The sequence below is a fragment of the Megalops cyprinoides genome, chromosome 5 (assembly GCF_013368585.1).
Source record: "Megalops cyprinoides isolate fMegCyp1 chromosome 5, fMegCyp1.pri, whole genome shotgun sequence".
In the NCBI taxonomy this organism is placed as follows: Eukaryota; Metazoa; Chordata; class Actinopteri; order Elopiformes; family Megalopidae; genus Megalops; species Megalops cyprinoides.
This window is the reverse complement of record NC_050587.1, coordinates 24,983,598-24,997,079: the sequence shown is the minus strand read 5'-3', so window position 1 is coordinate 24,997,079 and position 13,482 is coordinate 24,983,598. Positions and strand designations below refer to the sequence as shown.

General features: G+C 44.0%; 1 protein-coding gene across 3 annotated transcripts in view; it reads left to right on the top strand.

Annotated features, from left to right (window-relative positions):
• LOC118778272 (spectrin alpha chain, non-erythrocytic 1-like) overlaps positions 1-13,482 on the top strand; it is a 44,410-nt gene that overhangs the window by 1,564 nt on the left and 29,364 nt on the right. For all 3 annotated transcript variants that reach the window (XM_036529734.1, XM_036529732.1, XM_036529735.1), the window contains exons 2-14: positions 5,931-6,170; positions 6,711-6,836; positions 7,952-8,092; positions 8,543-8,823; positions 9,041-9,185; positions 9,387-9,541; positions 9,937-10,072; positions 10,353-10,454; positions 10,637-10,774; positions 11,849-11,959; positions 12,109-12,186; positions 12,477-12,632; positions 12,930-13,134. In XM_036529734.1, the coding sequence (XP_036385627.1) occupies positions 5,934-6,170; positions 6,711-6,836; positions 7,952-8,092; positions 8,543-8,823; positions 9,041-9,185; positions 9,387-9,541; positions 9,937-10,072; positions 10,353-10,454; positions 10,637-10,774; positions 11,849-11,959; positions 12,109-12,186; positions 12,477-12,632; positions 12,930-13,134 (2,011 nt within the window). In that variant the 5' untranslated portion in view covers positions 5,931-5,933. The remainder of the gene's footprint in view (positions 1-5,930; positions 6,171-6,710; positions 6,837-7,951; positions 8,093-8,542; positions 8,824-9,040; positions 9,186-9,386; positions 9,542-9,936; positions 10,073-10,352; positions 10,455-10,636; positions 10,775-11,848; positions 11,960-12,108; positions 12,187-12,476; positions 12,633-12,929; positions 13,135-13,482) is intronic.

Below are 13,482 nucleotides of genomic sequence, written 5' to 3'. Positions count from 1 at the left end.
TGGACATATGAAAAGATGCTGTCTTAAATCCAGTCTCAAAATTTGGGTTTTATTATTTCATTTTTTATTAACTACTTTATTTGTTCATTCATTCATTCACTCATTTTGCAGATGGCCTTAATCAGTGGATTATATGATAACGTAACATACTATTGGCACATGGCAGTTACAGTAGGCTAAAAAGAATTAAGAGTCAAATCAAGGATAAAATACAAACAGCCTGAATGAACAGTAATTAATTCCTCACAGTAGTCTGTAAGAACACCAACGTGAAATCATAGCATTCACAGTGTTCCAAACAGCAATCCATAAGAACAACATTAACTGGCATCACAATGCCATAGCCATAGATGCTAACAATTATTGCGTCTTTTAGCTGTGTTCCATAGGAAGGGGCAGGGCCAGGAATGTACACTCAAACATACGTTAAACATACCTGCGAGGCCACACAGTGGTTCCCCCTTTCCCTTTCCTCATTATTTCCTCTCAGAGATTAGTCATTTTTATACGAATTTAAGTCCCTTGATCTGTCACTCATTCATCTGGGCCATTTATTTCTCTCATAGAAAAGTCCTTACGCCATCCTGGTCATTTATTCTAGGACTGGACTCCCGTCCCTTCTTACAGCAATGTCATTATTCAACATTAACTTGTTAATCAAATTTAAGATCTATTCTGAGACCTAGTGCCTGAGTGCAGAATTCACTTAGGAAGTATGTATTCATTGGGGCTGGGCAGCTTCTGTCTGCCGCCAGAATGTCTTTGGTATGTCGCACCATCAGCTGAATTCTGGGAGTGCTCCAGGCTGAGCATCTTAAGCTTAAGTGCTTGTGATGAAGGGTGGAGGTGAAGGGTAGTATTAACCAGGACTCAGCGTGAATGCTGTTTCCTTATTTCTGTGCAAGGTCACACCCCCCATACCCCGCCCCATCCTTCAAGGTTGAAGGAACCTACATCTTGTTTTTTTTAATAGAGACAGGATGGGTGTGGTTTCCTCTGTCACTGTGGAATAAACTGACACTTTTGTAAGGGGTTTAGGCATACACACAGTCTGATTACTATGATCGTTTTAGATTTTGACTAACAAATTAAAGCAAGGACAATATTTACATTCTTAATTATTTCTTCGATATCATCAGAGGTATGTTGGATGATGAAATTAACGAAACAAATTTGTATTTGAGTCAGAAATTATGTACCACTTATGAAAATTCCTTACTCACATTTAGGGTGAAGCACCACAGTGGCTCAGTCTAGTGCCCACCTTACAGTTTTGCAAAGTCAGAGAAATCTGTAATATGATGGATCTCTTTGTCGCCCATCTTTTATTTATGAGGTCACAATAAATTTGAAGGACCTGATTATACAGAGACAAAACAATTAATAAACGACTTCTAGCTGTCTATTTTAACAGTAGTTTGTAAGCAGATTTTAAACTGATAAATAAAATTATGTCAAAATTCCTTGGTGATGTAGACAGACTTCCTGTCTAAAATGCTGTGTAAAATGGAAGTCTCCTTATCTCCTTATCTGTGTACTCTCTATTTAGTATAAAAAAAAACAAGTCACACGTAAGAATTTAAGTAAGAAGTGGTGACAGTGAGCGTGCAAGCATGCCCTTAAGATAAAGTGAGGCCTGTTTATGTAAATTATATTTTCTTAAATTGTTCTGTGGGTCCATTTTAAGTCGATCAGGGCTCAGCCTCCAATCTCTGGTGTGTATCAGTGGACTGGGCCAATGGTCCACTTTCTGGTTCTGTTCAGGATGGCTTTTGGAGGTGTTGCTCCAATGGTGATGTCTTGTTGTTTGTCTTGGTTGGAGCTGCAGTGCAGAGAACTCTGTTCAGTGCTGCCAGCCTGCCATTTTATACCATGTCCGATAAGGCATTGCTTAGCAACAGCATAGAGCTCCATGGCAACAGCACCGTAGCCTGTAATATGGTAAGAGAAACAGTTTCTGTGTTTTATTATTTATGTTAATTCATTAGTAATATTTTCACGGTTGAGATCGGTTGCTTGTTAAATGTCTCTGGCCAGCCTCCTCCACTGCTTGTGGCCTTGTTTCATGCGGTGTCCTGGCATAACCCAACCCCCGAAGTGCTGCTATTGCTGTTTCACCTCAGGGAGAGCTCAAATTATCTCAGAGCCAGTAAAATGCAAACTCTGTCCAGCCTTAGTCTGTTTTATCTCACTGTGTGCGCGCTGTTAAATGAGCTCTGTGGTATGGCAGTGCCAAGCTGAAGGAGACTTTACCGTCCAGTGAGGGATGAAGAGGTAAAATGTAAGGTCAGTTCATGTTGGTTTCTTCTCGATGTAATGCAGCTTTGCAGGAAGGGGCAGATCGATTACATGCTCTGCAGTATTAATGAGTTTCTTCCTGCTTCATTCATGTGGGTTTCTTACGTGAAGCTGTTTACCTGAAGCGGTTTACAACAAAAAAAAATGTAAAGAAGGAGATTGATTTCACCTCCCAAACCATGTCTGTTGTGTAACTGTGTATAATGTTGTGTTCTATAACCAGCCAGCCAGCAGCTCCTGCCACCATGTCCAAATTCATTAAACCCAAACTGAAGGTACACTTCATTGAGAAACACTTCAGAATGTGTGTGTGTGTGTGTGCATGTGTGTGTGGTGCACAGTAGGGGAGTGGGAGTTGTGTAGAATCCACTGAAGGTTCTAGAATTCTCTTCTGAGAGCATGAAGAAGTCAGCTGGTGGGGGCGAGGGGGGGGAGGGGCAGTTGGTTGAACAGTATGCCCTGGAAATGTTTGCTCTATAATGATGCTTACAGACTGGGTTGAAGCCTGGATACCTCTCCATCACTGTCTTGTCATTCCAGGACAGGTTCACCTGACTGAGGGACTTCAACTGTGACTCTCTCCACTTTTTTATTTGACAGTTCAGGCCATCATTATGCTTGTCATCATGACCAAGAGAAAGACGCTGAAGTTGGAAAGCCATGTCATGTTTTCTTTGGGTCTAATCATGAAACAACACCACTGTACCATTGGTGTCGTATGTTTCTTATACTAATGTTGAGTGATTCTTTTAAGTACAGTATTATTCTTTCAGTGGAGAGCACATTTGTATAAAAATCACATAAAGACTTACATTTTTTTTAGTGATACAGTGCATGAAGAGCATGAGTGTGTTTGTAGGGTTTCTTTGCATGAAACTGGGTTGCAGTGGTCTTGTCATTTTGAATAGTATGCAGTCAAAGCACTGACACACCTAACACAAAAAAACTAACTGCTAATTGAGAAAATATTCACCTAACTCAAATGTGGGTTTATTTTATAGTGAGTGTACCTAACCTACCAAAATGTCAAAGAAGACCTAATTGTTCCAATCAGTGTGCAGTGTTTTGATTTTGTCAAAGATATGGTTTCATTCTGATTCTGAGAGTGTGTTTGTTTTGCTTCTTGGAATGTGCAATTGGAGTGTGTGTTCAAGCCAAAAATTACGAGGCCTTTAGAATACATCACTTTCCACAACAAAGGACAACTGGCAAAATCTTATCCTACAAGCTAATTCCCGCACAGGTGTTTTTTTTTTCATGTCAAAAGGGAAGTCCCATAACAGGTACATTTCTAACCAGATAACAGGCCAGAGGGTGTCATTGTCAGGATCACCCTTCTCCCTTGACCCTATCGACCGTGCAGGATACACACGAGGAGGAGAGGAAGTGACTCACAGATGCAGGAGAGGAAGAGAACCTGTGTTTTCCTCTGAAGGGCATTGTTTCCATTTGCAGTCAGCGGCACTGCGCTCCGGACGCCCTTTGCTTTTAAAACCCACCCTGCTGTTCCTTGTACATTCCTCAACCCTGGATCCTCCCAGTCTGACGTTATGTGCCTCAGAGACCCAATGGTTTCTCCTTAGATGCAGATTTGAATGACCTCATAGATTTCTGACAGACTGTCCAATTCCATCAAGGGTGTGAGTTCGTTCAGCAAGGAGGCTCAAAGTCATTGTTTGGTTCAAAATTCTTTTTGCGTCACAGTCGTCTTTCCTGGGGTTAAAACTGGCCTGATTTCTTCAATATGTTCATTTGTCTTGTTTTTACTGTGAAGTCATTCACCTGACCCCATTATCCAAGTGCAAGTACACCGCATGACCATAATGCATCTGTAAATGAACAGGGGCCTTAAAGTCTGGCGCTAGAGCTAACCAGATGCAAAAAACCTGGCTAACACCCATGAGGGATGGTACCATTAACTCATGAACAACTTGCAAGTACTGAAGAATGCATTTGACAAACACTGATATTTACTGCTTAAATTATTCTGTTATTATAGTTCTTCATGGAGTCAATCAATATACATCCCCCATCGCCCCAAGTGCTCCATCTTTAGGCTTGCTCTGTAAAGTCCCCCCCCCCCCCCCCCCCTTGGCATACTTCCACTCAATGTCTATAAATATCACTCTTTCTGCAGGGAACCCGCTGCCTGTCTCTGTGAAAAAATGAATCGATAATGAGGCAGAGAGGAGAAGGAGGGGGAGCAGTAGGAGAAAAGTAGCCCTAAAAAGCGTGAAGGGAGGTCATGCAGGTTTAGGGGCTCCCCAAAGGCCTCCTGTGTTTGTTGAAGGCCCAAAAGTGGCAGTCGGAGGGACAGACAGAAGGACATATGCACATTCATATGGGGGTCATCGTCCATCTGAAATCAGACCCATTCTGGCATGGCTCCATTTTGGCAACCTGTTACAATGTATCTTCTGCCAGGTCATTTTACAGAGTACAGCCTTGACAGCCTGTTTCAGACCAATCAGAGCTGTATCTCATTGCATTCCTGATGTCCTGCATTCAGTGTAATGCACCGGATCTCTGGTTGCACTGGGGTCAGCCTCAGCTAAGGCGTCTCTGACCATGAAAATGAACTGAATAAGCTGTGCTGTCAACAGCAGAAAGTAAGCAAAGAGCTGAGATGGAAAAAATGAGAGGTGAATAATAGAAAAAGAGAGAGAAGGAAAAATAGAGGGGAGAAAGAGGGAGGGGCAAGAGAGAGGGAGATAAAGAAAAATAGAGGGTGAGAAAGAAACATAGGGAGAGAGTGTAAGAGGGAACGGGTCTTATCTAGTGCGCTCACACTCCAGTCAGAGGGGAGAGGCTGCAGTGAGAGCTCCTGGGCAGATAGCCAAAGTTGAGGGGTGAGATTCAGGGCCAGAGAGGTGCAGAGTCACCCTTTGAGGTGGTGGTGGTGGTGGGGGTGTTATCTGGGATCTGCAGCTGGGCCGCAGTCTTGAGATGCTCCTGACCTTTTTAGAAATTTCATGGTGAGTTGATTGCTTTTTTGGCTGCAACTAGAGGAAACAGTCCTGGAAACAAGGGTCCTGCCCTCACATACATTGAGCAGCTATTTTGCTGGTTTTCCTGTGTCTCACACACACACACACACACACACACCGAGTAGCTGTTTCACTGACATTCCTTCCTTACACACACACACACACACTGAGCATTTCATTTGCTGGTGTTCTGCTGGTTACCACTAGAGAATGAAAAGGAGATAAAAAAAAACAACTGTCGAACAGCCCTTGTTCATCAGTTGTTTGTAATTTAGCAGGGTTTCTCTTTTGTTTGTGTTCTTGTGGTATAATTAGCTTTGTAACTTCTTACCTAAATAAGATTAGATACTGGGTAAGATTAGATAGGGTACTGACAGTAGCTCTCCAAATGTACCTATTTTCATGATCACCCGTTTGTTCAGAGGTTTGAGTAATGTGTCCTTATCAGTCCTTTATGATCTCAGTTGTTTAAGGAGCTGGGGGGTGGAGGGTGTGGGTGTTTGTTGGAGGGGAAACGGTTATACAATCAAACATAATTGAAGGGAAAATGGGAGCCGTATTTACTTCCATTCACACTGTGTTGGCCTGTCATCACCTATTTGTGTGTGTGTGTGTGTGTGTGTGTGCGTGCTTGCATTTGCATAGAAAATGGACACCGGTGGGGTGAAGGTCCTGGAGTCAGCAGAGGACATCCAGGAGCGCCGGCAGCAGGTTCTGGACCGGTACCGGCGCTTTAAGGAGCTGTCGACGGTGCGTCGGCAGAAGCTGGAGGACTCTTACCGCTTCCAGTTCTTCCGCCGAGATGCTGACGAGCTGGAGAAATGGATCCAGGAGAAGCTGCAGATTGCCTCAGACGAAAGCTACAAGGACCCTACCAACCTGCAGGTCAGGGAGGCGCTGGGTTTCTCTCTGTGCCTTCTGCTTATTAAAGCTTGAAATGATTACTTTTAAAATATTGTTTTTTAAAATGCATAGTTATTTCAAGAAGCACTACTGAAAAGAGAATATAATGTATTATAGTTTACTTTTTCTTGTTAAATTTTTTCTTGGTGCATAACTTTATTCAGAGCAACTTACAGAGTTCATATTTGACATATTGTTCTTTTATACAGCTTGATTCAGATTGAGCACCTTGTTAAAGACTGAGAATAGAATCTTCAGCCCTCTGGTTACAAGCCCACTTCTTGGCCCACCACACCACATGGCAGACATTATTTATTTCTTTTGTATAGCAGACACTGTTATGACTTGTATATCTTAAATTTTCAACATAAATTTACTTAGGAAATTATGGTTAAGAACCTCTCAGAAGTTACAGTAACCCACCTGGGGTTCAGACCTCCGACCTTCAGGTTTCAAAAGCAGCTCGTTACCAGCGAGGGTCACCCACCTCTCCCCTGCATCTCACCTGTGTCTCACCTACAGGGCAAGCTGCAGAAGCACCAGGCCTTCGAGGCAGAGGTTCAGGCCAATGCGGGCGCCATTGTCAAGCTGGACGAGACTGGCAACCAGATGATTACTGAGGGCCACTTTGCTGCAGAGACCATCCGTGTAAGGCTGCACATATTTATAGAAAATGATTTAAATTTGAAAGTAAAGTTATTTGTAACACAGGTTTCATTTTCTGTTTGTGTCTTTGGACTTGAAAGATATATATTGAAGTTCAAGCTTTACTAAATGTTACAGTTTCTTTCTCGTTTTTTCAGTTATTTCCTGTACGTGTATATCACTTCCACCCATATGCGTTGCAGACTAACCCTGTGATGGCTGATTTTTTACTAATTTAGAATGTATTGTTATGGTTTTGTGCTGAAGCCTTTTATTATTCCTGATATTTGGCCATATCCTTAGCATATTGTTGTATGACAGACAAATGGTTGTATATGTAATGGCATCTTCAGTGGCTTATCCTGCATACAAATTTAAAGAGGAAAGAAAACAGTGTAACTCTCACAGTCTAACAATGCTGTGTTTGGTTCAGTCTTTTACGCCCTACCGGACTGCCCAGCGGCCCATAGTCAAAAGTGTCAATACTCATGATTATATACAAGTAGGTGCTTTGAGTGCTGTGAGCTTCCAGGAATTTACATTTTCTTTTTTTTCCACGTTCAGTGTGTTCTCTCCTTTTGGGATCTTTGTTCATTTAGGATTTGTTTATTCTATGGCTCGGGGTCCTAGAATGACATGCATGATATAGAGTGAACCCTGTTATTCAGTCATCAAAGCAGCTTTTATTCTCATCAATATTCATGAAGGAATGTCTGAAAACCTTGCACTAGGTAATTCATATGTATAATTCATATATATTCACATATATACTTTCCTTCATAAATATTGATGAGAATGAAAGCTGCATTGATGACTGAATAACAAGCCTTCGAACCAAGATATTGATTTCATGGTTGAATATTTGAATAGTGTGTGTTCTCTGCTCTCTTTGGCCCCTCTGTTTGCTGTGCTGTGGTCCTTCCTGGCTGCCTGGTCCCTGGTAGACATGCATGTGCATGATTTAGTTGGAGGCAAACATACATTGATGGTCTCCCTACCTTTATCCTTTTCTTTCCTTCCCTCTCTCTCCTCTCTCTATCTTCCTCCCCCTTTCGCTCAATCCCTTCCTCCCTTCCTCTGTCCCTCTTCTCCCCTCCCCCTGTCCTTGCCTCTCTCAGACTCGTCTGGAGGAGCTGCACAGGTTGTGGGACATGCTGCTGCAGAAGATGAAGGAGAAGGGCGTGTGTCTGCTGCAGGCGCAGAAGCTGGTGCAGTACCTGCGTGAGTGTGAGGATGCCCTGGACTGGATCAGCGACAAGGTGACAGGGGAGGGGTCCACAGATGCACTGAGCCTAGTGTGGGGGGGGGGGGGGGGGGGGGGGGGCGTGGCAGGGCGGGACATGGGGGGGTGGAAACGGGGGTCATGCTATTCTTCTAACTATTAATCATCTTCACAACCATTTCCTGTATTAATTTGGATGCCCTGCCCATTAAAAACTGTTGGCAATACAGTTAATGTAGAAAATTTTATACACTGTATGTACATATGTATGTTTGTGTGTCACATGTAGATTTACAAATATTCTATTTTAGATTGTCTCAATATACTATCATCCCCCCACATTAATGTGTTTGTGTATCTGTGTCTCTGTGTGTCCATGTGTGGTTTGTTGTGTTGTTTGTTTGTGTGTGTGTGTGTGTCCTTGTGTGGTTTGTGTTCCTGTGTATGGTGTTTGTGTGGTGTGTGGTGTGTGTCTGTTTGTCTACAGGAGGCAATAGTGACCTCGGAGGAGCTGGGGCAGGACCTGGAGCATGTGGAGGTCCTGCAGAAGAAGTTTGAGGAGTTTCTGGCTGACCTGGCAGCCCATGAGGAGCGGGTCAACGAGGTGAACCAGCAGGCGGGGCGGCTGGTGCAGGAGTCCCACCCGGAGGCGGAGCTGATCTCCAAGAAGCAGGCCGAGGTGAACGCTGCCTGGCAGAGGCTGAAGGGCCTGTCCCAGCAGAGGCAGGGGAAGCTGTTTGGTTCGGCTGAGGTGCAGAGATTCAACAGGTACAACTGTTTCACCTTCGTGTGTATGAGATGTTTGGCAAGATGTCATCAGCAACCTTGCTCTGTTGTTTGTATGGTGTCAGCAAATATCCATCTGTGTGAATGTACAGTGGTATTAGGAAAGTGCTGGCTGTATGTGTTGATTTGCTGAGGAAATGCATGACGCAATGTGAAATGGATGGGGTTTCTGAGGGTTCTTGCTTGTGTGGTGCTGCAGGGATGTGGATGAAACAATCAGCTGGATTAAGGAGAAGGAGCAGCTTATGGCATCTGATGATTTTGGGAGGGACCTGGCGAGCGTGCAGGCCCTTCTGCGCAAACATGAGGGGCTGGAGAGAGACCTGGCAGCCCTGGGAGACAAGGTGAGGCTCACACACACACACACACACACACTCACACATGCACACACACACACACACTCACACACGCACGCATTTTTCTGAGATTGCCTGAGGCTGATTTAGAGCTTTACAGATGCTTTACAGGCTTCATGTCTCACAGTGTTTCCGAAGAAGTGGCTTACCACATTGACCCCTGTCTTCCTCTTCCCTTTCTTCGTCCAGGTGAACACCCTGGGTGTGGAGGCGGAGCGTCTCCAGAAGACGCACCCCCACAATGCCACTCAGATCCAGCTGAAGAGGGATGAGCTCATCACTAACTGGGAGCAGATCCGCGCTCTGGCCGCTGAGCGCCACACCCACCTCAATGACTCGTACAGGTAAGCCAAGCCCTGCCCCACCCCACGTGCTAATTAATGGTGTCCACTGGGATTCTGGGGTGGACTGGACGAGGCAGGTATGTCTGAAGCTTAATGTCTAGGTTAAAACAGCACAAATGATGGTAGTGTGTCTGGTGTGGTGTGGCCCAAACAGATGTGAGTCTCAGTCCAGCCCTGAAGGGGAAACCAAGAGCAATTAATTAGTTCAAATCAAGTTTATTTTGTACAATAGCCTTTACTGTAAGAACAGTAGTACAGACACAGTGTTAGTCGGATCAGATACCCAGGTTTTTGAGTACATGTATTATTTGCATGCATAATCTCCTTGATATGATAGTAAGGGGCAAGTGTGGAGCTCCGCTGCTGAGTGTTGTGTTTCCTTTTGCCCCCTGCAGGCTGCAGCGCTTCATTGCAGATTTCCGCGACCTGACCAGCTGGGTGACGGAGATGAAGGCGCTGATCAATGCTGATGAGCTGGCCAACGATGTCGCTGGGGCTGAAGCTCTTCTGGACCGGCACCAGGAGCATAAGGTGACAAAGAAAAAACTCTAGAATGATCATGTGTAGAGACTTCAATGCCTTCTGTCCCAGCTTCAGGGAAACTGACATTTCTGTTAGGTTTTGTTATTCATTATCACTTCGATGTAAAAACAGAAGTTCAGCCATGAGGAAATTCCCAACTTAAATCTCTATAATAACTTATCATACAGTGTTACAGGTGTTGTATGTGTAATAGTTTGGTGTTACTGTTGTTTGATGTCTAATGGTTTGGTGTTTAGTGGTTTACTGTTACCTGGTTCTTTATCCACAGGGGGAGATTGATGCCCATGAGGATGGCTTTAAGGCCACAGATGAGGCAGGTCAGGCCCTGTTGAACATGGGACATTATGCCTCAGAGGAGGTGAAGGAGAAGGTAACCGACTCTGCATGCCTGTGTGTGTGTTTAAGTGCATGTGTGTAGCTATGTGATTGTGTATATCTGTGTGTGTGTGTCTGTGCATGTGCATACCTGTGCGCATGTGGGGCCAGTGTATCAGTGGACTTTCTCCATTGGCCCTCCTCCATGTGAAGTTCTTCCCCTGTGTATCTGCGCAGTTGGGTGTCCTGGCTGCGGAGAAGCAGTCCCTGCTGGAGCTGTGGGAGCTGCGCAGACAGCAGTACGAGCAGTGCATGGACCTGCAGCTCTTCTACAGGGACACTGAGCAGGTCGACAACTGGATGAGCAAGCAGGAGGTAGAGTGTGAACGCACATCACTGCAAACTGCGTGCATCAGCGGGTTTGATGTGCATTAGCAACATTACAATTGCATTAGCAAAAATTAGATGCATTAGCAAACGCCAAACGCCTTAACAAATATTATAGACCCATGAATAAATGCTGTGCATGCAGAATAAAACATTACACTCATTAATATATGCAACGTGCATCAATATACATTACAAACATTAGCAAACCTTACATGCATCAATACACACTACTTACATAATGATGAAGAGGAGGTTGCACTAAAAAAAACTTGTCAATTGAATTTCCTGTCCTTTTCTTAATATGCTTGTTCTTTCACGTTTAAATGGGTTACAATTTCCATTACATTACATTACATTCATTTAGCAGATGCTCTCATCCAGAGCGACTTCCAGCACAATAAAACGTAAATGTATCCATTCAATTTGAATGAGCAACAGTGTCAGACTAGGCTAACAACAGTCCTAGACCAGCGAGTGTGAGCATAATACTATTCAAGCTCTACCACAAGTTAACTTTTGCAAACTGACTAGACAAGGGAAGCCAAGTACACTACCATACATCAGTAAACAGATCACAGAATCCAAAACACATTGTGATACTACTCCAAGTAAACTTTACAAGGGATACCACTTAATTTCAAGTACTTCATGCATTATTTCTGTGTGAGAAACAGTACATTACTGGTGTTTAGCAGACACAGAGAAACTTACATCAGTTACAATGTTATCTGTTTATATAGCTGGATATTTACTGAGGCAATTTGGGGTTAAGTACCTTGCCCAAAGGTACAACAGCAGTGCCCCAGTGGGGTATTGAACCGGCAATCTTTTGGTCATGAGTCCTGCTCCTTAACCGCTATGCTACACTGCTGCCCCGCAAACCTTCCAGAAACTACACATTCTGGTTCATCTAATTTCAATGTAATACTGTAGTGTTACCTCATTTTTACACTATAAAACTTTTATCTTACTCTCTCTGAAACAAAGTGCAGCCAAAAATTTATTTTTGAGAGGGGTCTAAGGTATGACCAAAGCCTGTGTCTTCTCTCCTTTCTGTAGGCCTTCCTGTTGAATGAAGACCTGGGCGACTCTCTGGACAGCGTGGAGGCTCTGCTGAAGAAACATGAGGACTTTGAGAAATCTCTTAGTGCTCAGGAGGAAAAGATCACTGTGAGATCAATGGACTATCTATTTCATTTATTACACTCACTCTGCATTGTTTTCTTTTGATTAGTCCAATGAATTGTGTGCTGTTCCCTCTGTGGGCTCTTAGTAAGAGGAATAAATCTGACTGATTTTTACTGTGGAATGCCTTTCAGGCCCTGGATGAATTTGCCACTAAACTGATCCAGAACAATCACTATGCCAAGGAAGATGTGGCTCTGCGCAGAGATGCGGTGAGAGGCCGAGAGAGACGCTTCATTTCCTACCCACTTTATTCTGTCTTGAACTTGAACATGCAGTGTGGAAGCTTGTTTATTCAGTAAACAATGCTACGCAGATTGTAGGCATTAGAGCATTAAAAGGTAAAAGGTAAGGAATGGTTCTGAGAAAAAATATAATGTGTTTTGCATGTGTATTACAAAAAGCTGTAAGCACACTTCCATACAGATAGTTTTTTTGTGGGTTGCTATGTGTTAGACACAGTGTGGTGTGTAATCTCGTGCTCTCCTCTCTGTGTGAGCAGCTTCTGAGCCGGCGCAACGCCCTTCACCAGCGCGCACAGGCGCGCCGTGCTGCCCTGGATGACTCCTTCCACCTGCAGCAGTTCTTCCGGGACTCCGATGAGCTCAAGAGCTGGATCAACGAGAAGATGAAGACCGCCACCGACGAGGCCTACAAGGTCAGAGAGCTGCTGTTGTCAATTATTTGTCAGGTTTAGAATCAAGGGACCCAAACTGTAATGCCACTGACGACAGAAACACCCTCATAGTATGACGAACTGGTCAGCTATGTGAAAAATATGGTCTATAGAATCCATAGAATGTAAACAGATGAGAACAGAATAGTATAGAATAGAATTCCTATTCTGAGTGCAGGCATTTTTATTTATATTATTTATTATTGTTATTTATAGTAAGCTATTTAATATAATTAGACAACATGTTTACATGCTGTGACCTTTGACCTCTTCCCCCAGGACCCCTCCAACCTGCAGGGCAAAGTGCAGAAGCACCAGGCGTTTGAAGCTGAGCTCTCGGCCAATCAGAGCCGCATCGATGCCCTTCAGAAGTCAGGGCAGGAGCTGATTGACCGAAAACACTATGCTAAGGATGAAGTGTCTGCCCGCATGGAGGAAGTCGGCACACAGTGGAAGAAGCTTCTGGAAGCCACCGAGCTGAAAGGTTAGAGATGTCCTGGGCAGGCAGTGGACTGTAGGCAGGAAATGGACTCAAGTCATGGTTAGCAATTTCATTGGAAATTGAAATGAAAAGTTCACCTTGCAGTATAACATTTAGTCTTAATATTTGGCTCGTTAAGCTTGGGGTTGGAGGCAAAATAACTGCCACTTCTCTGTCAGGCCAAGTAAAAAAGCAGATGGAGGGAATTCAAGCACAGCCAACATCAATTGATATCATTTGGATGTAGATGATTGGAAGCTGAGACATTCAGCTGATAGTGTTGACGCTCACTAGTGCCTAGCAACCCAGAGAGTTCCCTGCTTGGTATTCCTGCAAGCGTAACATGAGATC